At 39.5% G+C, this 25,604-nt stretch overlaps 1 protein-coding gene across 4 annotated transcripts in view; it reads left to right on the top strand.

The window, feature by feature from the left end:
- Positions 1-385: 385 nt before the first annotated feature.
- SH3GL3 (SH3 domain containing GRB2 like 3, endophilin A3) overlaps positions 386-25,604 on the top strand; it is a 58,207-nt gene continuing 32,988 nt past the window's right edge. The window contains exons 1-3 of one of the 4 annotated variants that reach the window (XM_069798377.1): positions 388-563; positions 6,943-7,052; positions 8,455-8,608. Coding sequence is in view for 1 of the 4 variants with exons in the window: in XM_069798376.1 (XP_069654477.1) it covers positions 519-563 (45 nt within the window). In the remaining 3 variants the exon portion in view is untranslated. Of the gene's footprint in view, positions 564-6,942; positions 7,053-8,454; positions 8,609-23,979; positions 24,001-25,604 lie in introns of those variants that run through there. The other 3 variants (XM_069798378.1, XM_069798376.1, XM_069798380.1) reach the window with 3 other exon arrangements.

The raw sequence follows: 25,604 nt of genomic DNA on the forward strand, positions 1-25,604 counted from the left end.
TACAATGCACAATAACAGATCTGAGGCGAACGAGCGCAACTAAAGATGCTACAAGGAAACACAAGAAATGCGACCCGCAAGGAGAAAACTGGAGCCCTATTAGAAACAGGACTAGCTAGAGGCAGCCGGAGAGCTAACAGGCCTTTTGGTGCTTGAGCAAGCGCCCTGTGGCTCGGAGGGCGCCCCTGCTGCAGCCGCCGTCCCACCTGCGCGCAGGGATCCTCCCGCCTGCCCGTCCCCCTTCTCCGCTGTCTCCATGCGACATCGCGGCGTGGGCGTCGTCGAGCGCTCTCATTTGCATAGCGCCCGCCAGCGGCCAATGGGCCGGCGACTACGGCTCTGTCATTTGCATGGGCCCCGGCGGCGGCCAATGGGGCGGCAGCCGCCGAGCCCGCTTGGAAGGCGATGTTTCCATCTGCGCGGGGCGCCGGGGCTGTAGGTGCGGGTGACACAGCGAGAGGCCGGGCCGGCCGCTCGGCCTGGGCAGCGCCGCCGCCTCGGGCAGCCGCGGGGGAAAGATGTCGGTGGCGGGGCTCAAGAAGCAGTTTCACAAAGCCAGCCAGGTAAGGGGAGCGGTTCCCGGGGCCGGAGCGGCGGCAGAGCCCTGGAGGGGGCTTTGCTGTTGCTGGGTGGCTCGCCCTGCGCCCGCTCCCGGCCGCCCGCCCGCCGCAAGGCGCAGCGGGTTCCTCGACCTTCTCCTTCTGGCTGGCGGCATCGCCCTCTGGCACCCCGAGGAGCGTTGACTTCAGCTTTGCCTCTGGGCCCTCCCTTTTATTACTGCCTCTTGCGTTGATCCTTGCAGGAGAGGGTTGCCTTTCTCCTTCTTTTGCTGGGGGCTTCAGGTCTTTCTTCTAGGTATTAGTGTTCGTTATTTCATGCTGGGTTTGCGTTTGTACTCCGAGGCCTCAGTTAAAGATACAGGCTGTAGGGTACTAGCTTTCCCTAACGAGTTCATTGTGTTGTTCTTCCACAAAGTGCTGGTTTATTACCCTACCTGGCATACCGTGTGTTTGTCCTATAGGGGGTATCGTATGTTTCTAGAGTTTTCCCTCCTTTTCTAGATGCTGTACTCTTACCTTTTCCTGGGTGAACCTTCATCTTTTCCTGACCCCTTTCTCTCCTGTTCTCTTTAATAATGTGCTTCTCTTTAATACTTTCACTGATTTCTCTAAAGAGAGAAACCGCTTTCTGTCAGGCAGGTGGACTGGTTGCATTACACAGCATGGTAGTGCCGACCCAAAGCCCCACGTTGGTATGGTAGCTTCAGGAAGCGGCAGCGGTGGGATTCTTCTCACTGAAGGTGTTTGGAAGCCTCACCTCAGATGCTTTGCTTGCTTATTCCAAGCCTGAGAGATCTGTATTTCTATTGGTTCTCATTAATAATAATGGTAATACTGAAATCAGTGTCTGTAACCTATTCAGTCAGATGGGACAACTGTTCTTGTCTTGGTGAGAGTGGAGAAAATAAAGGTTCATTGAGTGCTTAGCCGTCATCTTTGTAGGTCCTCCTTCAGACATTTGGCTTGTCAGCAGCCCAGATGCAGAATGTGCACATTGTTTGGACATAGATGCTAAATATTTTTATCTAGTGCTTATTTTCAATAGTGTTCTTTCTTTCATGTTGTGTACATATCTTGAAGAATGTCATGAATCTGTATCTTTTAGTTAACTTTCATTGTCCCTTTGAGAAAATGTGGGACTTCCAGGGTAAACAAATCCAAGGACAATTTATAAAAGGTTTGGGCTTGTTTTGCACCTAACTTACGCTGGTAAGTGATGCAGCCTTTGCTATGGTGAGTTTGTAACTCAAGAAACAGAAGGTATTTAACTGAGGAAGTTAGAGAGGTAACCACAACAAGTGCTGTCTCATCTAGCAACTGGTAACAGTGCAAGTTGCTTAATCCTGCCCGGATGTCAGGTAAACATTTTAAAAAAAAAAAAAAAAAAAAGGGAGGGAATCTGATAAAGGTAGTACTAATGGCAAAAAGGAACAATAGAATATGTTGAAGTTGACTGTACATTTATTGAAAAGTTGTGGTATGGCTTCCAGTATTTGTGACAGTGAGGAACTGCCATGCATAACTCAGATAATATTCTTCTCAGGGTGGGCCAAAGGTAAAGTTTCCACTTATTTTCAAATGCAGGACTGAGCAAGGAATTCAAAGTAAGTTGACACAAAAAGGCTCTCTTCAGGGAAAGAAAGACTGTTTAGTAGGAGATTAATGTGCAGGAAAAAGATACTGGAATTGGATTTTTTCGGTGCTTGAGGAAACACAAGACGCTTCTTAAGAGCTCATTCTGGAACAATTCAGATAAGACGTTGGTCAAAGTAGTAGTGGAAAAAATAACAGAAGAAATAGCATGTATAGAGTTGATCAAAAACATCCAGGTCTAAATAACTGATTTGTTTATCTCTGACACACAGACACACAGTCATGTCCATATGCATAAAGGTACAAAGTAAACAATTGTTGAAACTAAAAAAAATAAAGTAGAACATGCAAAATGGAAATACTGGCAATCCATCTTTTAGCTAAATTCTTTTACAAAAATGCTAAACCAAGCAAATGCAGAGCATGAAAGAGGTATTTCTCAACAGAACATTTGTTAAATCTCTTAAGTACTGTAGGATCTACTTAAGGAGACATATACCTTTGTGTATTGAATGGATGAAGGATGCCAAGGGTAACTGTTAACAGCAGAGACAGGCATTGCTTGGGGAAAGAATGAAATTAATTCCTTTAGTGTTCCCAAAGGAGAATGGGGGCAGATGACAAAAACTGGCAAATTTCCCAGAGGACACTGAGGAATACTGAAGGGAATGAGACTTGTGCCAGGACATGTGATTAAGGAATAAGAATAATATTTGAAGGCTGACAGAACCTAAAGACAAAAAAATCTGAAGGGTGAAGCAAGTGGTTTAAGATAGTGTGTATTTAACAATTCATTCAGAAGTGGGAATAAATATCAAAGAAGTTACAAGATCCATATATTTTCAAAAGATACTATTTCCATGTTAAAATACATTTCTATTCAACTGCAATAAACCACAATTTTAACTGAAATATAGAGTAATATAGATACATAGTTATAGAAAGATTAAGTAAAATAAAATAAATGGAGTTATTCTGTAACTCTGTACACTCTAACTGAACCACTTAACTGTTGCAGAACTGTTTTTGCAAAAGAAATGCATTTCGGTTTTGTTTTTGTAAAAAGCCTGTCTCTTCTGTGTGTCTTTATGTACAGCTTTTGTGTTAACTAGCGGTGATCACCTTTGTGTGTAGGCTTAGTTTAGAGATTCCAGGAAAAAAGCAAACAATACTTATGATTCTATACATGCAGTTGGGGTTTCTGAGATGTTTGTCTGGTGAATGTCAGCTTGATTTATCTAAAGTTACAGTTAAGTAAATAAGTGTTTGCTTTATAAAAGGCCAGCAGCTAACTTGTTATGGTTACTAAAGCCATCACCAAAATCAGGCATGACATGCTATTGCAGACTTGGTTGGTGTATTAAAAAGTCACCATGTGTCTGTTTGTAATCCATTAATTCACAGTAAGTGATCTTGATGGTTTTCTCCTAGAATTTTTTACCCAGCTGTATTTTTTTTTTCCACTGAAAACAGCGCATGTGTATACTTTTTCACCAAAGTATCTGGTAGTGAGATTCAGAAGACAACTGTTGAGTTACGAGCATCTGTTGGAATTATTGCAGTAAAGTCTGCACCCCAGAGTGAGTGGCATTTTAACTATTTTTCTGTATATTCCAATATATAAAGCTGCAATTCTACTCCATTGTCTGTACCCTAATAATTGCTTCCTCTGGCATCACAGAACTGATAGACCCAAAGCTTATATATAACCCAAAGGTTATATATCTGTTATGTAATAGATAATAGCTTTCAGGTACACTAGAGTTTTCTTTACTATGCTTCTTATTTAGGTTATAAGTTTAAATTGAAACACTCAAGTGGACTGGAATGAGGATGGCTTCCATTCTGTCCATTTAATATCAGCAATGATCCCTTGAGTATAACTCATTTGACTAATGAAATACCAAGCAGAACCCGTGTGGTGCCTTACCACCTCTCACTAGCTGGTAAGTGAGGGCAGGCTGCTTCTCAGAGCTGATTAACTCATGTGCAAGTCTCATGGAATTAGCTTTTTTTCTGTTTTTTAATGTATTTTCAAATAGAGGGGTTTTTAATTAGCCTTTAGGGAGCTCTGTTCGTGATGGAAATCTGTCTCCTGTCACTTTCAGCCTCTGACATATCTTATCTGTTTTCCTGTTTTCAGTTTGAAACGTTTTGATGTAGGTGGGTGTATCTCTGCCTACTGTTTTTGTAGGCCTTGTTCTCATGGTGGTTGTGCATGTGGGATAACCCAGATGGTGGGAGGACTGCATCTTCTGATGCATACTGGGAGTATTTTTAGAGTGGTGTTACTGTTTAGAAAAGCAGTAAGTAGAGAGTGAATAAGAAAGCCTTAATAGGCAGCAGATGCTATTATAATTTCTGCTGTGCTCTAAAACTGTAGCCAGGCTAGTATCTCTGTGTAAAGATACATGATTTTTCAAAGTAGTGTGAGGCTAGTGAGCTGAGAGCTTCCCTCCCTTAGGGTGTTTTGAAAGCTTAGCCATGACGGTGGCGTAGGAAGTCTGCTGTTGACCTTAAATTCACATATTTGTGTCTTTTTTTTTTTTTTAATTAATTGTAGCTAAAGTCTGTGTACAGCAGCAGTCTCATTATCAACAGATTATTCATAGTGTATTTCTTAGGCTTAGCTTCTCAGCAATAGTAGAAATTAATACTGTTTTGAGGAAACACATGACTGCCAATTACCGTGAATAACTTATTTGTAATGTAGGCATCAACAGTTATTGTTAGCCTATGCAGACTGGTTTCTTAAACCTTCTCCTATTGTCAGTGAAGGAGAGGGTCCCAGAGAGTGTGAATCAGGAGCTGGCTCTATTGTCTATAGACAGAGCCTACGGGTGGGGACATTTTCTAACGAAAGCAACTAAAATGTGTTACAACTTTTTTGCCTTCTGAAAGTGATTTAACCTAGTGTAATAAAGTATATGCTCTGTGCTTTCATCTCCTCATATGCTGAATGGCATTTGTCTTTTCAAGTACTGCATCTTTTTTTAGATGTTTTTTTCTATTTTTTACATTTTTTTTTTTTTTTAACTTTTGGCTATCACCAACAGTTGCAGGAATGCTGCTTCTCCTCTCCCAGATTTCTGCTTTTACTCCATTGATTTATGTGGCATTTTGATCCCGTCTGTTGGAATGAAGACCAGATCAGAATCAAGACCTTCTTGTTCCTCAGACAGAATAAGTCTTGTGATTGGGTTTTGTTGTGGTTGTTTTTTTTTAATTCTCCTGACTATTTTTCTTTTCTGTTATGTTGTAAATGAATGATACTAGCCTAGAAATAATATTTAAGCCTTTTTTTTAAAGTCCATGTTGACATTGAGTTAATACAAAAAAACTTTATTTACACAAGTGCTTGTTAGCAAAGGAAGTACTTCGGTAAACTGAGGAAGAGACAAACTCTGTACAAAGAGAACCTGAACTTGCCAGTGAGACATGAAAAGAAATTCTGTATTTACTATGTGCAGATATATTTCTTTCCCATGACTATTAGCTGTTATCATACAGTCTGTTAGAGATACTGCCATTTCACATCTAACTTGTATTGGGCATGATGAATCCAAGACCTAGTAGAGAGCGAGTGTCTATCCTGTTCCTAGTTTTTATTAGATAATTGGATGTACTCTTTTGCAAATCGTACAGAATTGTGGGGGTAGGATGGTGGTGAAAAGGACATTAGAATTTAGTTTATTGTCTGAGGTGTTTTGAAATGGATAATTACACTTCTTATATGTGTTTCAGAAAGGAGAGTAAACCCTCAGCCACTGGCAAGGACAAAAAATAATATTCCTTTATCCTCTATGTATATGTAGATTTCTAATTAGATGTTATTGTTTGTCTTTACCTGTGTCATGGCTAGAGACTGTTGTTACGCAATCCAGTAATTATAAAACTATAATGTAGATTATACACTGTTCATCTTAAATTTCTAAGATGGTGTGAGAAGAGACCGAGGGTTTGTGTAAATCTTTCAAGACTTGTTAGTTCATGGAGTATTTGTTGGGGTTTTTTTGTGATTATTTTTTTTTTCTTTTTAGGTGGAAAACAGTGCTTGCAAAAGGAGAAGTCCTCATTTTGCACTTTCTTTCAAAGCAAAATTATTAATAAAAGGGAGGGAAAAGTGATCCTGTAGCAAAGATCAGCATGGATTTGGGGGAGGGGGTTGCTGTGGAGTAAGGGGCAGTAATCTGCACTTCACTCCTCTTCCTTTGGCATTAGTAAGGCTAATTCACTTAATTTTGAGTTAAATGGCTGACTTTTGGTTGTGCAGCTCACCCTGCTTACGCTGAAGCTTGCTTCCTGGCACCAGAGTACTGGGCTAATAGGTAGGAAATAGGAAGATGGTTTCTTGTGGCATGAAGGTGATTTTCAATATTAAAAAACATATCTGATAGAGTTGGGAGAAGGGGGAAACTAGCTCATGAGATTTAGGTTTACAATTATATTTACAATTGTATTTATCTCCTGCTAAGTAGCCTGCCAGTAAGGCATAACTGTAGCAAAAAGAAACTTCGAGTGCTTCAGTCAGCCTACAGATTAGCAGAAGATAGCAATCATATGCCTCTGCAACCTTTAACAATGCAGGTCTCAAAGCTTGCAATAGATGGATCATAATGCTGTAAACTGGGAATCTAGCAGAGGTGCAGCTACAGTTTGGAAGGAGGTTAGTTATATTTTACACATAAAATATTTATATATAAAAGTCTGAATGGCATTGCAATAGAAAATAGTATAGCATAATGGAATGGAAACTGAACTTTCTCCTTGAATGCATCTCCTTTTATAGATTCTTGGCTTTGCCGAAGAGTTTTGCACAGGCATCCTGAAAGTTCGAGTGAGAGCTGGCGCTCCATCCTTAACTCATGCTGTTGCCTGAGTCATTGCGGCACATGCTGGGTAATATATTGCAGTGCAGTCCCTTGAGAATCCTGCAATGCTGACAAACAAATAGACAAGTGAAGCACAGCAACAGCATTGCATTAAGATTTTCTGTAGCATCGTTTGCTAAGTGTTACTCGAAGTTGCTTAAATATCTTGAACGTAGATTTCTACCAAGAAGTTGCATTCCTGTACAGAATTTGGGACAGACTTTATAATATACATATAGGAGGACAAATTCTGCTTAGTTATACTGCTGGAAATCTGGGATGACTCAATGAAGGGTCTCTTGCATAGGAATGTGCAGCATAATTGTATAACTGGGAGCAGAATCTGGCCTATAAACCCTCAGTCCAAGTGCTTGCTTCCTATTAAGATGAGAAAGTTGTATGTATTCAGTGGCACAATATAGCTGCAGTTCCAGAACAAACTAGTGCTGAAGAATAGAAGTGTTTTTAATACAATGTTTTGTCTGTTATGCCATCCAAACACCAACACTTTCTGTAAGCATGAATGAAATTAAAGTTACAAAATGCGTCCCATTCTTCATACCTTCTGTAAGAACCCTGTAAACCCCAAACTTTGTCTTGTAATGATATTGTTAAGAACAAACTGCTTCTATTTATGTTAATGCCACTTTCACTCCAGTGTATTGCAAGTCTAATTCTATACTGTGTTGTGTTCTCATTGTTCGTCTCTTTCCTGTTCATGGAAAGGAAGCCACTGCTGGAGTTTTATGACTAGTTGAGAATTGAAGATGCAGGTTTTAACAATACTTTTAACAAGTCCAATTAGAAAAGGGCTATCAAATGATAGATTACACCTTGCATTCTATTTTCTAGAGCCCTAGTGTCCTATCACTGTGTACATGTTTCTATTATTAAAGTTATTAAAAGTTACATGCATTGATGGGAGAATATACCAGTTGATTTCCTGCAACATCTCAAATATCAGCAGCTGTGTATGTGAAACACAAAAATAACTTGGCTTTACATGCTTTCTATTCAAAGGACAATGCCAAGCCTCTGATGAGAATTAATTCTGTTTCTGTACTACCCTAATTAAATTACTTTTTTGATACTGTACCTGTGTTTAATGAACTGCAACGAGTGCAGTGAAATTAGCCTGGTTAGGAACTGAACAAGATTATAAGAATCCAAGACTCAAAGGAAATCAAGGGGTTCTAAAATTCTGTTTTCTGCGATTGGCAGTATTTCTGTTCTTGTGCAGTCAGGTTACAGATCTAAGGTGAAAAAATAGGGAAAATATTTTTAATTTTTTTTTTTTTTTACAAAGCAAAAAAGAAATAAAATATTAAAAACAAGTATAAATGGTCCTAGGTAGTAACAGTCCCTTTATTGCCTTGTGAATGCTTTGCAAATGCAGGTAGGTCTCACTGTTCCCATTCTTTTTTTTGCAGATGCAAATAAAAAAGGTACTTGAAGGTGACTTGACTTCAAGGTTAAGAAGCTGGTCAGTGGCAGAACCAAAAGTAGATTATGTGTTTCCAGACTATAGATGCAATGTCCAGTCATTAGAAATTCTGCTTTCAAACTTTGTTGGGGTTTGAAAAGGTGCGTAGAAGAACCATGTCACATTCACTGTGGTTTTGTGGGTTTTTTTTAATTTTCTTTTATTTTGCATAAGATGTATGAATAAATACAAAATGTAGATATGAGTTTGGATTAAAGCTTCCATATAAATGTGGTATAATTCCACTGACTCAAAGTTCAGCAGGGCTGAACATGGTATGTTCACTTTACTGTTTTTAATACCCCTCTGGAACACGCAAGCATGTTTTAGAAACTAAGATTTTCAGGTACAAATACCTCCCCAGCAGAGAATAAGTGGGGGGGGAAATTTACTTGGTGCCATAAATAAGATTTGGGATTGGAGGTCAGAAAGGCATTGTTTTGATTCAAAATTGTGACTTTCCCTTTCACAGTCCTGTTGAGAGAGCTAGGAAGTGAAATTTGGTGCCTGTGCCGTATGGCAGTATGCACAGTCAGGGAAAGCCACAGGCATGGGAGCGCTTTCTCTTTCCCGCGGAGAATGTAGCACCTGTCAGCTTGGCATCTGGGTCACAGTAGATGTGTGCATGGTGGGAGGGGAAGAAGCCCCGTTAAAGTAAATTATTAATCAAAGACTATAACTTTTCATCAATTCAGAACCAGCAGTTCCAGTTTGCTGTGCAGAAATTCCTTCCAAAGAAAATAATAAGATTTTTAAAGACATTGGGATGAATTCTGCTTTTGGTGTAAGAGGCTTGGATGTCTGCCTGGGGGCACTGGAACATAGCAACTGATACCTTTAAGATTAACTGTTTATTGTTTTATGGCTTTAGCATCTGAATACTCCCTACCTGTTGTTTTTTTTCCCTGTAAGTTGTAGTAACCACCTAAAATGACTTTGTTAGTGTTGGAGGTGGGGCTTTGGTTTTTGTTCACTTTTTCTGGAGGGTGAGGAGAGCTAGCAAAACTTCTTCACTTCTGTGGTCTGTCCTACAGGTCTCCATGTGCTCAAAGACCGCTGACATTGCTCCTCAGTGGAACTTTCCCTTCCTTGTACTGTTAAATCTAAGTTTGTGTTGGTGTCTGTCGCAGTATTTTAATTTAATGGGAAGGAAAACTTCTGTGGTGAACAGTAGGAAAGAGATGCACACAAACACAGGTGAATTGTAAGCTTAGGCAGGAAGGGGGTTACTTGCAGAAATACCTTCATATTTGAGGAAATATGTTGCAAAAGAGACTCCAAGATAACTATGTCTTCAGTGGATACTTTCTCTCATCAGTAGTTATGCTCTATAGGTTTTTCTGAAACTGTACACTTGGTTACTGCTTTCATTTATTCTGACTGGGCCAGGTACAGGCGCACTACTCAAAAAGGGGCTGAAGGCACTGATAAACCCCAAAGTTGCTCAGCTGCCAGACTTGTAAATGGTTGATGCAGGAGCATGGTGGATGGTTGCCCCTGTGGGTATGTGTAGTACCAGCAGATAAGATGGAGGAGGTACTCATCCTTTGTACACCTGTAAGAAACAAGAGGAAACTCAGTTTGGCTGCTTGTGTTTACGTCAGGAGCTTCTGTGCCTGATTCTTCAAGAAATTAGGTGTGCAGTTTGCAAACCTGTTCTGTGACACAGATTGAGGAGAATGTTTAGTGTGGCGAAGACTATCAGAAAATGATGATAAATTGGCTTTGGCTACCTGTATGAATATACCATGAAGAGAGTTGGCTCTTACTTTTCAGTGATTTCTGTGACTTTTTTATTTTTGTTTTGTTGCAGTCTCTGACCCTTTGTCATCTCTGTTCCATTTGCCATTACGCACATGATTTCTTTTTAGAAGTTAGTTGTCCCAACTTTATGCTGCCATTTAATATGCTGTCTTGGGGAGATTCCTTTGTTTTCCTTCCATTATGTAAAACTATTTTAATTACACAAGAACTCAGACTATCTTTTCAACTGAGTGTAGTTTTCTGGGACTCCCTCATACACTTAGAGGGAGTGTAGCCTTTTGTATCAGTGAAATGGATCTTGCATGATTTCTACAAAGTATTTTTCTTTTTTTTTTTTTTTTTTTTTTTTTTTTAACATATTGGTAAATTATCTTGTATGTTTAGTCATTGATATATTTGATATGGCCATACGCCATTAAGATTTCTTCCATTTAGATATTCTTTGTTTATAATGATGCACTTTCATTGAGATAAACAATAAAAAATTATATTCTGGATCTCTTTAGGTGGTGGAGAAAAAAAACCAAGCAGTTTCTATTTGAGGTCTTATGATTCCTGTGAGTCGCCAAAAATACATTTAGGACATGAGAAAGCTTTTGACTAAAGGCTTAGTTCAGTTCTCCCACTGAAATCAGTTGAAGGAGACAGTGAACACTAGAATTTGAGGTGAGCATGCTATCGTATACTAGAAAAATTCTCCACTTTTTACTTTCTCAACTCTCATCAGGTTGCTTTGGAGGAATCGCTGAGCCCCCAAAATAATCTGTAAAACAAGGATGTAAATAAGGTAATACAAATGGAAAGGAAAACAGAAGCACCTACAGTTAGAGATTTGGCCCAACCTAAATGTCTGTTAGTGTAATTTCCCAAAGACAATGTGTTCTTGTTTATTAGTGTGATGAACTCTATGATCTATCTTCAAAAGTCAGGATCCCATGGATTTATCGGCTAGAGAGTCAAGAAATTACCTATGGAATTGTCTGGTATAGAGTCATGAAATTACAGCTGTGTCCATCTGGCCTAAGAGCTGTGGTCTGTGCAGGTTGAATGAAGCAGGCCTTTGCAATGTTCTGTTGCCATTTGTGGCTAAATGCGAGGTCACTAGGCTTCAGCGGCTTTTTTGATGTGACTTGTTTGTGGTAGAGGAATATTTTTCCTGTTTCCAGCTTCTTTCAAAAGGTGAAACAAAGGACTTTTTTCAAGGTGGTTTTAGTTTTAGGCAAAATCTGTTCAACAGTTTGAAGTGTGTATGTATATATTTTTACAGTTAATATAATATCAGTGAAATCTTGAAATGCGTTGGAATTTTAAAATCCCTAATGCTAATAAGAGTGAACTGTCTTACCTCTCTCTGCCTCTGAAAGTTCTGGGCCCCAGTTTTCCTGTGGGTAAATGGAAATTGATGACAGTACTTCCATTATTATGTATAAGCATAGTATATATTTATATATAACCTGTATTTCCTCCCCCACCTTCTTTAAGCCTTTGGACAGAAAAAATGCCTCATAGATAGCCTCTGCCCAAAGTGTATTTGCAAGACAGAACACAAAAAATCTGCTCCTCAGTTTCCAGACTTACATGTCTGAGCAAACATTGCTTACAGAAGAACTGAGAATTCACTGTGTGGAATCACACTGACCCTGAGCAGTACTGCCCTGGGTTGCTGACTCTCTGTCAAAGGTCTAGGTGGTTTCTTTATCAGATATATTTGCAGCTTCTTATGTTGCTTTTTTGACATTACTTTGGTGGAAACACTCTTTAGAGCTTCTTCATTAGTTATTGTTGTACTTCTGAGTTCTAGTCTGATTGGTGTGGGATGGCAGAAATTAAGCCTTTCTGTGTGGGATTGCAGCCTTCTGCAAAGAAGAAAGAACAAGTTAAGACCAAGAAGTCTTGTGCTATTGATAGCTTGCATAACAGATTTGTAACGTTGCACTTAGCACCTCTTTGTCTATCAGCACATTTGGGAAGCAGCCAGAAGACTAGTATGGCTCACTCTATCTGATGAACAAAAAGTTCGTTTATACAAGGGGAAAAGATGCACATAAATAGAGCTACTCTTGCACAAAAGTACTAATGCTTCTGGGAATTGTGCTTTTTTTTTAACTATATCAAATTAATCATCTTAATGTTAAGAAAATGAGGAAATTATTTTGTAAAAAAAAAAAAAGTCAAACTTTATGAACTCATCTTGCCAAGTGTCAATTTCTGTGATACCTTATTCAAAATTATACAAAATTCAAAAAATGATAGTTTTTGAAAAGCCTAGCTTCAGGTGGAAGAAGATTGTTAATGAAGATTGTATGTATTCTTTTGGAACATTACTTATTTTATGATCCCAAATAGTGATTCCTTGCCTTGTTAATTACTATTCATAGTGTATCGTCTAAGTTATTCCTTCAGTGGTGTTCAGTTGTTGCCAATGTATTTGAGACTGAGTAAATTTTATGGTTTTTTCATCACCTGAAACATGTAAAATACACCAAATGGACTGGCTTTGCATCAGTACTTTGACATATATGAAGCCTTGATGCTAATTCTAGTAATGCATATTATTATTCTAGCAGGCGACTGAAATAAGTACATGGTCTGGCCAATTACTGTTCTAGATTGGTGCAAACGAAAACGCAGTTTTTGTCAACTTGCCAGTTATTTTCTAAATTCAAGTGACTTACATATACAAAAAATGGAAGTGTTGGTATACCAGTTGTAATTACTACTCAGAAAATACTGCTGTGCAAAAGCCTGTGTGTAATTCTTTTCCTCTTGTAGTACTCCTGGAAGCTTACATCTTTCTGTGTGTTTAATGCAGTTATAAGGATGCATTCAGTACATTCATAAGGATTGCTCAAAATAGCGTTCATATTCATATAAAAAATATTCAATTCCTTTATTTCCATAATCCAAAAAAGTAACTGTAAAATGAATTGGGTACTGCAGACACTGTTGGAATCCCTGTCAATTAGGGCTTTAACTTATGCACGTCATTCTACGTGGCACATCTTAAAGGGGTTGTGTGGTGGGTTGACCCTGGCTGGACGCCAGGTGCCCACCAAAGCCGTTCTATCACTCCCCCTCCTCAGCTGGACAGGGGAGAGAAAATATAACAAAGAGCTTGTGGGTCGAGATAAGGACAGAAGAGATCACTCGCCAATTACCATCACGGGCAAAACAGACTCAACTTGGGGAAAATTAACTCAATTTATTACAAATCAACCAGAGTAGGGTAATGAGAAATAAACCCAAATCTCAGAACACCTTCCCTCCACCCCTCCCTTCTTCCTGGGCACAACTTCACTCCCGGATTCTCTACGTGCCACCCCCAGCGGTGCAGGGGGATGGGGAATGGGGTTTATGATCAGTTCATCACACGTTATTTCTGCTGCTTTATCCTCCTCAGAGGCAGGACTCCTCACACTCTTCCCCTGCTCCAGCGTGGGGTCCCTCCCATGGGAGACAGTCCTCCACAAACTTCTCCAATGTGGGTCCTTCCCATGGGCTGCAGTTCTTCACGAACTGCTCCAGCGTTGGTCCCTTCCATGGAGTGCAGTCTTCAGGCATAGACTGCTCCGGCGTGGGTCCCCCACAGGGTCACAAGTCCTGCCAGAAAACCTGCTCTGTGGGCTCCTCTCTCCACAGATCCGCAGGTCCTGCCAGGAGCCTGCTCCAGCGCGGGGTTCCCACATGGTCACAGCCTCCTTCGGGCACCCACCTGCTCCGGCGTGGGGTCCTCCACGGGCTGCAGGTGGATATCTGCTCCACCGTGGACCTCCCTGGACTGCAGGGGGACAGCCTGCCTCACCGTGATCTTCCCCACGGGCTGCAGGGGAATCTCTGCTCCGGCACCTGGAGCATCTCCCCCTCCTCCTTCTTCACCGACCTTGGTGTCTGCAGGGCTGTTTCTCTTATATGTTCTCACTCCTCTCTCTGGCTGCCGTTTCCGTCTGTCCCAGCTTTTTTCATCTTAAAAATGTTATCACAGAGGCGTTAGCACTATCGCTGATGGGCTGGGCCTTGGCCGGCGGCGGGTCCATCTTAAAGCCGGCTGGTATTGGTTCTCTCTCGAACACAGGGGAAGCTTCCAGCAGCTTCTTACAGAAGCCACCCCTGTACCCCCCCCACTACCAAAACCTTGCCACACAAAGCCAATACATTCTACCCCTCGCCTCTGTGCATCACATTTTTAAGAACAATCATTAAAATCTACATTCATCACGCAAAATCTTCACTCACATCAACAAAAAAAGAAATCCTCACACCAAAATCAAAATAATATCATCACAAAACCGACAAAAAGTGAACAATTTACACACAATCCACCCCTCGTCCCTTCACCACAAGTACAACAATAAAAATTCCCCGCTCGTCATGCAGCTCTTAACTCTCTAGCTGTGTTCAGTCCGTGTTTTGCCGGTTACCTCTCTCAGTTACTATCCTTATCTCGAATTCCTCGCATTGCCCGCATTCTCCACCAAAAAGACTGTGGTGGGTTGACCCTGGCTGGATGCCAGGTGCCCACCAAAGCCGTTCTATCACTCCCCCCCCCCCCCTCAGCTGGACAGGGGAGAGAAAATATAACAAAGAGCTTGTGGGTTGAGATAAGGACAGGAGAGATCACTCGCCAATTACCATCACGGGCAAAACAGACTCAGTTTGGGGAAAATTAACTCAATTTATTACAAATCAACCAGAGTAGGGTAATGAGAAATAAACCCAAATCTTGCTTTTGTTGGTACTTACTTTTTCAAGCAGCAATTTCAAATTTTGGGAAACTCTGTGATTCTGTATACTATGCAGTTTAGTGTATTATTAATAATGAAACATTTCTATATATGTATTCTTATCATATGTATTTGATCTAGATTTAAAGGGCCATTTCTAATGCTCTGTTTTGTATGAAGAATGCAAGGATCATGACATTTTCATTGCAAGTTAGTTCGTTGGTGATTGAGATTTGCCCTTCAGTGATCTCTTCAGCTGTGGTTAAAGGTTCCTGTTTCATGGAACTTGGCTTGTTTTTGCTACTGGTGGATGTACTGCCTTTTTTGTAGGAATTTCTTGCTGCAGAGCCATGTGCCAGTACAGAGGAGGACAGTGCCTTCTGGCCTCATTCATACCAGTGCTTCAGAGCTTGGAGATTGCTACAGAGGTCTGTGTTCTGTGTGTAAAGTATGCTTGGAAAAATTTTCCAGTTTTCTCTGTCATTTGTTTAAAGGTAGAATTTGGTGAAGTTTGATGACGATGAAATACGGACAATTCTGTGTACATGCTGAGGGAGGTTTTTTTCTGTCCCCATGGATGAAGTCTGCAGTGCTGCTGTTACTGCTAGAAAGCATTGTGCCTCATGGAGATTCAGGACAGTGCATGTCTGTCTTAGAAGTGTGGCTGGGAAGCCCTATTGTCCCCAACTGCATTTTAGTTTGTGGTGTTGCATAACAACATGTTGTTGCCTAAAACCACTAGTATGTTTTGAAATGGAGTTATGAAAATAAGGCAAAAATGTACAGTGACTTCCTCTCCAAACTAGTCACAGTGAACACAGAGATGAAAATAATCTTCTCTTTTTTTTTTTTTTTTTCTTTTTTCCTGCTGTGATACTTGGAGTTTTTCATTTTCTGTTAAGTGAATGAAGGGAGATGGATTATTAAAAACTTTCAGATACACAAGGGTGTTTGAGACTTGATTGTTCCATTTATATTTTGCAACTCATGATGAGCACAGGTTGCATTAGCAAAGAGAGTAAGGTATCTTAAGTCCTTTTGTTCTTCCCACGGATATCATTGCTAAGGGCCTCACGTGAATCCCAGTGAAGTCAGCAGTGCTGCAGAACTGCTGGGAGCACATTGTTGGATTTTTCAAAATATTCGACTAATGAGACTGTAACACCATTAAAAACCCAGTTGCATTTGTAGTGGGCCCAGGAACAGGAAGCACATTACTTCACAGTGCTCTAATGCTGAACATGAACTTAAAGGCTTGTGAAAATTGTCAACTAAAATGGCTTAAAAAAAAAAAAAAGAAACAAGAAACCTCTCAAGCAGCGGAGACAAAAAAATCTTGCTGATTCAAAGGGAAAGTGTGCAATCCATGTACAGCAGGAACAGGTGGATTGCATTGAGTAGCAAGTAACAGGGACTGACTGTATGGCAGAAGAACGTGGGTGTTTCACGATGTACTAAAAGCAGTGGAAACTACAAGGCCGACTGCTCAAAAAAGTAGGAATGATGCCACTTAAATCAAAATAGTGTGCAATAAAAAGGGTAAGAGAAGGAGTTGTCAATCCATTTTATAGTGACTTAAAATGCAGAAGGCTAGTGTAAATGCTAAAAAAATGTAAGCAGTAGTTTATTAACATTGAAGGACAAATCTCTAACTTGATTATATGGGAATGGTATTCCATCAGAATTACTGCCTGATGGAAAGTAGTTTCTGAAAGAGCAATAAATGGAGATTATTTGTCACTCATCATGCATAGAAGGTAGACTTGCTGATAAACATTATGCTGAAGTGGTGATGAGCAATAGTATGGTAGTGTGGGGAGCAGTTAATTCTAAACCAAATCAACAAAAATTATGATTTTGGCCTTCAGTGTATCTGGCTATATACAACTTCTGTTGACAGTCTTGTTGTTCTGCTTCCTCTGTACAGCTCACTTGGGGCTCTGTAGTGGGTGATCTTGACCACATTTTTTACCGATAATGGATTCACTAAAACTGTCACTTTAAACTATGGCACTGCCAAGGAAGTTTTTGCTTCAGATAAATACATAGTTGTATAGTAACTTTTAAAAACTAAAAATAGTACTCCTAACTACTTGCAGCATATCTTTTAGTCTTAGCAGCTCTTGAGCCTGGACAAATTTAAGAATATTTAACCCAAATACATAAGCTTTGAGTTTAAACCTGTAAATCACCATCAAAAGTGCCCATATCTTGTCTACATTATTTCTCCTGTGGTTCATCTGTATTCGTGCTTAAAAGTATTTGCCAGGTAATTTCTAAGATTCAGATTTACTGCTTGTGGTGTTGAATGTATAGTGAGATAGGTCTGACTTCAGTGAAGATGATGGAAGTATATTTTGACTTTACAGAAATCAGAATTAGGTTAGCCCAAAAGCTGAGTAAAAAACCCTGACTTTTTCCTAGCACTTACTTTGACAGGGCTCTCTGACATCAGTTGTGATTAAGTGATCTTTTTAGTCTTGCATGTGGGCATTGAGGTTGCGCTCAAGGCATAAAGAGGAGGTAGTAGGTGCTTGGTGTCCTGATAAGGAGGCCCAATGTACTCAGCCTTAAAAAAAAAAATAATTAAAAAATTGAACTACAGTTTTGAACCACAGCTGATTTTTATTTAAATGGATTTTCAATAAAGCCATCTAATAAGCAGAAATCTCTGGTCATGGAAAATACAGGAGGGCAACTAGATAGTCATGCAGTGCACTTAAGTGTTTTCAAGAAGAAAAAATTATTTAAATGTTTTAAGGATTTTAATTGCCTATTCTGCACATGTGAGCTATGAATTATGTGTTGATTGATCTCTATTATTTGAATAACTAGAATTTAATTTTTTGTTTCAAATGATGTAAAAGAAATAACAACACTTGCATATGTTCATACGTTACTTTAACATAAAAATGTTGCTATTGGCTATTCTATAACAACTCTAACCAAGTCAGACTTTGTATGGCACCCAGCTACAGGGTAATACACTGGGCTTTGGTTCCATGAAGCCTTGAAGTATTTGCATAGCTTTAAATCCATGGATAGCTCTGGCACTGTTCATGTGCTGAAAGCTGGCTAGACCCTCCTGAGTTCAGGCCTGTGCTATAATCAGTGACTTATTTAATGTAGCTTTCGTGAGGGCCAATGGGAGCCATCTTTCCTGAATAAGCTAGAGTAGCTTAACCTGAGAAAAGGGTGAAGGATCAATTTTCTGGGGTTAATTCCAGGCCATTGTGCTGGAACTGGTCAGATAATGTTCTGGGAATGTGAAATGCAATAGATTCCTCTTAGAAGCTATGAATCAGAGTAGTGCACTCTTCCAGAACTATGACTGATAATATGCCAACATTTTCTAGAATAAGGCAGAGCATAGTTTTTCACTAGACTGGGTGACAATTGCTAGATGTCGTGTGAAGAAGACAGGAATGAAGCGGTATTGAATGGACAAGGTAATGTAAAGCTTACTTTGTTTAGGACAGAGAGGTCATTAAAGAAGTTGGACTACCGCAGTGGATGGTTAGATTGTTTTTTGTACATGTAATTTTCCACTGCATATGCAAGTACTATGTTTATGGAATCGGCTTTAACAGCTGGATGCTGTCAGACTGAGGATGCAGTTGCATGGCAACTTGCATCAGCCTAAATCTAGGCCATTGTAGCCTCGCTCTACCCTCAGAGTAAGGTCCTGCCCACTTCCTTGAGTTAGCTCTGAGTGCTTGTGTGAGCACACACTAAGCTGATAGAGGCAGCTTATGCATCTGGAAATTAACCCAGCTCAAATGTGTGATGAGCTTTCAGGTAGATTAACTCACTGAAGCAGCTCACAGCATCATCGCATGAGAGCTAGTACCAGTGCAAGGGAAGTGGTGGGAATGTCTTGACAGGGGTGAAAAGGATTTAGAGAAGGCTAAGCAGCTGTGGAAAAATGAATATGAATATTAGAATGTTTTGTTCACATTCAGAGTAGAATAAACTGCTTTGTAAGAGATTTTTATCATTGACATTCTGAATGATTAGCCAACAAGAGAGCTCTGCCACCAGTTCCCCCTGGTTTTTGTGGTGACTATCATGATTATGATAATAATCATGTGAGGGCAAACAAAGGAGACAAAAAGATCTCTCCGTATTCCAATAAGCCTGTAGTCCAAACAGGGCAAATGAGTGATTTAAGTATAATGGTGGTCAAACTGGATGTAGGTAAAAGGAACGTTCCCCGTGAAAGTAGCATCTCAAGCCATGTAACTTGTATATAAATCCTTTGAGTCATAGGACTTACACTATCATGGTAACTGAGAACACTGTTGGAGGAGGGGCAGAAAACATACATTTTCTGAGTGGACGAAAGAGTGCTCGTATTTCAACTGTGAGGAGTAACAGGGGAAGGAAGTTCTGCTCGATTAGAGTGAGGACTAGTGTGACGAATGATGTAGAACTGAGATACAAGTTAGGGTGAAGTTGTAAAAGGATGTTAGAGGTAGCAAGAGGCAAGCTAACAGTAAAAAATAGATGTGGTATAATTTTTCATGTTCTCTCGATGTTCTTTGGGCAAAACAGAATGCCATTTGGGACCACTTTGACAATTACATGTTAGCATCTGTAAAAGCAATCTTTAAATTCAGTCATGAGAGATGTCTAATATAGAAACATCTTAAATCACACAGGAGTTGGAGTAAGTAAGAAGACAATATGAAAGGTCTTCATATTACTTGGAAAGGAAGCATGTAAAGGGGGTTATTTAAATCTCTAATTTTAAGAGTTTTGTTTTATAGCATAATCACCCTTTCTCATCTTCACAGTGGGCATATATGAATATGTCAAAAGGAAGCCACACCTTCCTTAAAAGCACAAGAGAACAACTTTAGAAAGAGGGATTGTTTTAAGGCCAAATCAGGATTGTATTGCTGCCAAGTGAATTTCTGCACTAGGAGCTTGTGGAAGGAGGAAGAAGTGTTAATGTGATAACAGCCAGTGGAGCTCGCTCTGTGTGTAACTTGTCATTCACAGCTCTAGCTCCCCTCCATGCAGAGGAAAGGGGACGAAATACTGCCCAGTTGTTACACCTGAAACAAGACATCTAAACAGAGGCAGGAAATGGTTCTGGCAGGGTATGTACCCAGCACTGAGTCTTGCTGCTCATCCTTTGTCACCCTGCAGAAGGACTGCCTCTGTGTGATGCACCCACTACCACTACCACCACTTGTCTGCAGTGCTCATGCACATGCTGTCTCAGTGTATTCTGGCTGGATAAGCAAATGCCAAACAGATAGTAGTTTGGAATAAAAATCCCCAAATTTTACTTTTCAGAGAAATTCAGAATGTTTTCTTTAATAAAAGTTTGGAACTGAGCGAGGAGTCGGTGAAATTGGAAAAGTGAGGAAGGATATTAACTAAAGATTTTTTTTTTTTATTGCCCTTTGATGGCTTTACACTTCTGTTTTTAGGATATGCTCACTTCCACAAACAGCAAGATTTTGAACAGATTAGGGAACAGTATTTTAGATTTGCAAAATTAAATACTGAAGTAAAGGTGATTCTGTCTGTGTGGAGCTTTGTGGATTCAGGTATGTCATCGTTCTTGGCTGCATGAAATCTCACATCAGTGAATTTGAATTTTTGTCAGAGACTTCAGTGTAATCAGGTTTTCTCATTAAAAGCACTTGTATCTTCTGAAAAGTGGGCAGTCTTCAGTCTCACACTTTATTACATAGTCTTTTAAGTACGCTTGCAGATCAAATAATGTGTCTGCATCTAAAAATTTAGATAGGTTAGTTTGTTACATTTGAATTCTTACAAAGATGTTTTCCTTTTGAGATGTGTGCAATAATGATTACTTTCAATTTACTAATTTATAAATGCATGTGTGGGCATCAGTGTTGAGTTCTTTGGGAAACAGTGGAAGTTTGTCAGGAAAGCGTTCAAGGTTTTGCAATACAAAGTAGTTTTTGTTGTACAATGCATGTGCTAAAGAATAGCTTTAGCAGACAAGTTTGACTAAAATGCTCAGTAATACTGTGACGTGTCACTGCCTGGTGCGAAATGAGTCACTCCCTATAGAAATGCAAAATTGCATTATAGAGTCCAGAGTCTTGTACTTTATTCATATATGGACAAGAATGTCCTTTGTCCACGATACTGTTTTTCTTCAATATCTGTATGCATTTCATTTTAAGCTCATAGACACCATGCTGAGTATTGGTGTATACACTATCTCATGCTAATGATCTGTTTGATTTGCATAATTTGCCTCTGTTTTCTATGGGTTCAGTATCTTATTGTCCTTTTTCACTGCTCTTTTAGATGTGATTGGAGATGAGGTATGGTTGTCAAACTCGAATGGCTATTTTGTAATATGTAGAAATACTGGCCTCAGAGCTGTGTTTATTTACGCTTGTCCAGAACAATTGCTTATGTTCTGTCTGAACAGTTGCGATGAGTAGGAAAGGTCATTTAGTGCTACTTGGAAGGACCATAGCTAGAAGTCATCAAAGGGTAGTGTGAAACCTTTCTTTGCAGAGATCTGGAACAAGTTTGGAGAAAGCATGATTGATAGTTACTGGAGCTCCGTGATTTATACAATGGAGTGGAGATGAAGGCTTTATTTAGGAATAGGATTTTGCTCTCTGGAAGGGGGCTGGATTTTGCCACACGTAAGTTGGATTTATTGGCAAGGAGGAGTAGGAGGCATATAGAATCTTGAAAAACTATGAGTTTGCAATGGGACGGACTCAGTTTCTGGAATGTACTTCTCAGTGTTTTTGCTGCCTCCAAAGTTCAGTAGCTACCAAGGGCATCAAGAATAAAAGCACTGTGGTTTAGACATGCCTATGTGAAGCCTACGTTGCTTGCTTTTTCATCCCACTGGCATGGTCAAACAGCTAAAGTGAAATAGGCAGTATTAGGGGGATGCACTGAGAAAGCATATCTAGGTACCTGGGAAGGACATGAAGTCCGATATGGATTTCAAATTTAAAGCATTTGAGGTGGTGGATCACCATGTCCAAAGGAAAGACTTCAGATCACAATGTGTCGTAGAATTGTAGCGCTAGAAGCAGTGGCTATGCCCAAGTTCAGCTGGTTTAAGAGCCTATAGTACCCAAAGGTAAAAGTCCATCTTCAGGATAATGGTATTACCACAGCAGATTGGGTAAGTTAATAGCAAGCTCTGTTAATCATTGGGTGGTCCAGCTCATTTGTGAGAGACTAGGGGGGAGCACTGGGGGAGGAATTATGTTTGAATTGTTCTTTATTAGAGTTCAACTCCTTTGGCCAGAATGTCTTGGAATAGCAAATGCCAGGCCTCTCTGCTGTTGAGATGTTGTGCTAGCTCCGTGTTGCTGGGATCAAGCTTCTGCTTTGTGACAGCTGCTCTTTTTTCCTTTAAATGTACAACACACATTTCTCTTTCTGTTACTCAGCGGCAAATGTTTAAGCTCTGTGTTAGTGGTTAAAAAGAATAAAGAATGCGTGTAATTAGGAAGCTGAGAAAGTTATGGGAAAGAAATAAAAGATGGTGCTTTTACAACTACAGTTGAGGGTCTTGCTAAAATTATCTGAATATGGTTACTGATTGCTTAATATTTCCTGTCAAAGAAGTTTAGCAAAGAAAATTATTTCAAACAAGTACTGTATCCATTATAAGAGAAAGGACTTAGCCTTTTAGATTTAGAAGTGGTGGAATACATTCCTTAAACACTTCCTGCTAGAATAACATTAAACATTCTGTATGTTTCTAGCTTGTGTATTTGTCTAGTAATCTTAGCTCGTAGAGCTGCAGGGTCTCACCAGGAGCTTAAATCAAAAAGTGTTTTGCTGGTGATAGATCTGAAGGCAGGAGGAGACTCAAGTCCCATTTAAAAATTGAAGGATTTAATACACACTGGTGACATTTTGTTTAAGTGACAGACTTCAAATCAGAGACCTTTACTCTTGCAGATGATACAGAACTCATGGTGTATTGCATTTTCTGAATCTGGCATTGCAGTATTTTATAAGCCGTTTGGCAAGTAGCTGTTCACAGTTAATATAACTGGTGACACTTACATGTTGTGTTCTTAAGTTCAAGTGTCCATACATCTGTGGGAAAGTGCTTTTGCAATTTAAAGGCAGAAGGTCAAATTTAATGAAACGGAATCATAAACAGTGCATATCTTTGTGATAGAAAGCAAAGCTGATAGAAAGTAACTTTTCAAGCAAAGGTTTATTGCAACTCCCTTTGAAAGCAAAGGTAGTTATATCTCTTTCTAGCTGTTTTCTCCCCTCTCCTTTCATTATTACCTGTTTCTCAAAATAACAGCAAGTACATGATCTTCTCTGGGATGTTTGCTGCAGTATTTCTGTCCTAGGACTCTTCACTCTTTCAACCTTGAGTTACAGACTATATAAATTAACAGGATAAACCAGTCTTGTACTTTGATAAAAGAACATGAGAGTGTACCAATAAATGACTCCTTAGCAGAGTACTGAAAAGAACAAAAGTATATACAGCTCTTGCTGGGAATAGAAAACAGAGACTAGTGGCGGGGGGAGGGGGGAAGGCTGGAGGCAGGGGGGGACCGTGGGGCTGGCTTGTGAGAGAGAATATTTGGGATGGAAGGCTGGACGAATTATCATCTGTAGATGCACAAAATAACTGGTCATTCTAAAATGTTTCATTTCCTGGCTAAGTATAAATTCTCTGAACAATTTATCAAGCCACTGCTTGTAGCTGTGGGAAATTTATTTTTTTTTCTTGATGCTTATGCAGCAAAATGGAACCATAGCTGGACAGTTCTTTTGGCCCTCTGAGTTGGGCTTAACACAGGAACTAACATCATGATTAGACTTTTTTTCTGGTAAAATTTATCTTTAAGTGATTTAATTATGAATTGTTTCATAGGACCAATATATACTGATGACAAGGGTGGAGGGGACACAAGTGCATCTGGAACATGTCCATGAGGCCACCATTCATGAAAGTATCTAGATGAGAAACTTGGAGATGGTCCTGTCAATAGACTTGTCTTTAAGTGGTAAGGAAATGCTGTTCCTCAATGCAAAACACAACAGGCTCTCACTGTGTGACTGTAAATCTTAAGATACAAAACTACTGACTTAAGTAAATACACAATTTACAATTTACAATGTCAGATGAATCTCCAGAGCTAACCTGTCTAATGGACATGGCATTACATCAGTGGATACCCTTATTTCAGTTTGACAAGGCTATATCTAGCTATATCAAATTCCAAGGTGGGAGAGACCTTAGAGATAAAAGCAAAGTTTATCTTCTCTGCTGTTTGAACCTGAGTTGACTAAATCAAACAGGGTGACCTCACATTAAAAATAGACTCTAAATGCAGTGAAGTATGCTCTAAATGAGTTTAGTTTGTGTCAGTATAAATAAATATAAAAAAGCTATTAAAAAAATCTATATATTACAGATTCCCTGAGTTCCTTTGATTTATGTACATTCACTGTAATTTAAAAAAGGAAACAAACCATGAATTCTCTGTTTATGTTCAGGTTAGCAATGGAACGTTTGCATCATGCTAGTGGGAAAACGATTGGACTACTTGAAGGTACTGTCAAATGTAGAAAATAAACACACTGAAGAAGAAAAGACTTATTTTCCTGTCTATTTCCTATTGCACTTTTAAATCTCTTTAGGAGATCATTCCGTAATTATAGGAAAAAATCCGATATAAAATCATTTAAATAATGACACTTTTTTAGTTGTTACTTTCTTTTAAAGGGAATCAATCTCTCCCCTCCAGGCTAGTTGAGATAGCAGTTAAATTGCTATTTTCACCAGCTGGTAAACAAGTAGCTTATCCAGGACTTCTCTTTCATTCCCATGCGTATGTGTGTGCAGATGCAAACTGATATCCATATGGTCTGTAATAATAGGTTCTGAAGAGTTAGTTCAGTTCATCTTGAGTTACAGTATGTCAAGGAAATTATACTAAGAGCAATATTTTCTATGGCAAAGATGCTGCTGTAGAATGTGCAGAATTTCAAAAGTTACAAAGGCATTTGTCTGACTAAACTTGAACATACCTCTAAGGAAGAAATGGACAACAGGTGATCTGCTGTCCCAAACAAGATACAGTTAGGAAATATTAGAAACCGTATAATAGGAACAGCATAATAACCACAAGGCACTTAGCTTCCTGCACTTTCTGTATCACCTTCATTAGTGTTACTGACTGTGGCCTGTGTGCAGCCATAGGAAGTGGTATTGCTGGATTTGCAGTGGCAATATACTGTGTAGGAAGAAGGTACAGAAGAAGGAACTTTAAAAGAAGTTTAGAAATAGTAATTGACCCGTTTTGCTTATAGACTCCCATAGCTGAGCAATATACTTGATTTGGTTTCAGTTCACTGTGAATGCACATGCATCCCCAAAAGAAATGGAACCAGTTGGAAAAAAAAAAACCATACCTTGCTGCACTGGCTTTAATCTCTAGTTGTTTTTGGAAAGTTAATGGAAAATATGAACAGTGCAAAAACATAAGCCCTATGCAGAGACAGTGAGTAAGCTTTCCTCATTTGTCTACAAGGGGGAAAACCAGCTTTGTTTATTTAGGCTTGGTTTTTGAGTCTTGGTCTGAAGCTGCAAGGAAGTACTTTACCT

This window comes from Haliaeetus albicilla, chromosome 12 (assembly GCF_947461875.1).
Source record: "Haliaeetus albicilla chromosome 12, bHalAlb1.1, whole genome shotgun sequence".
Taxonomy (NCBI): Eukaryota; Metazoa; Chordata; class Aves; order Accipitriformes; family Accipitridae; genus Haliaeetus; species Haliaeetus albicilla.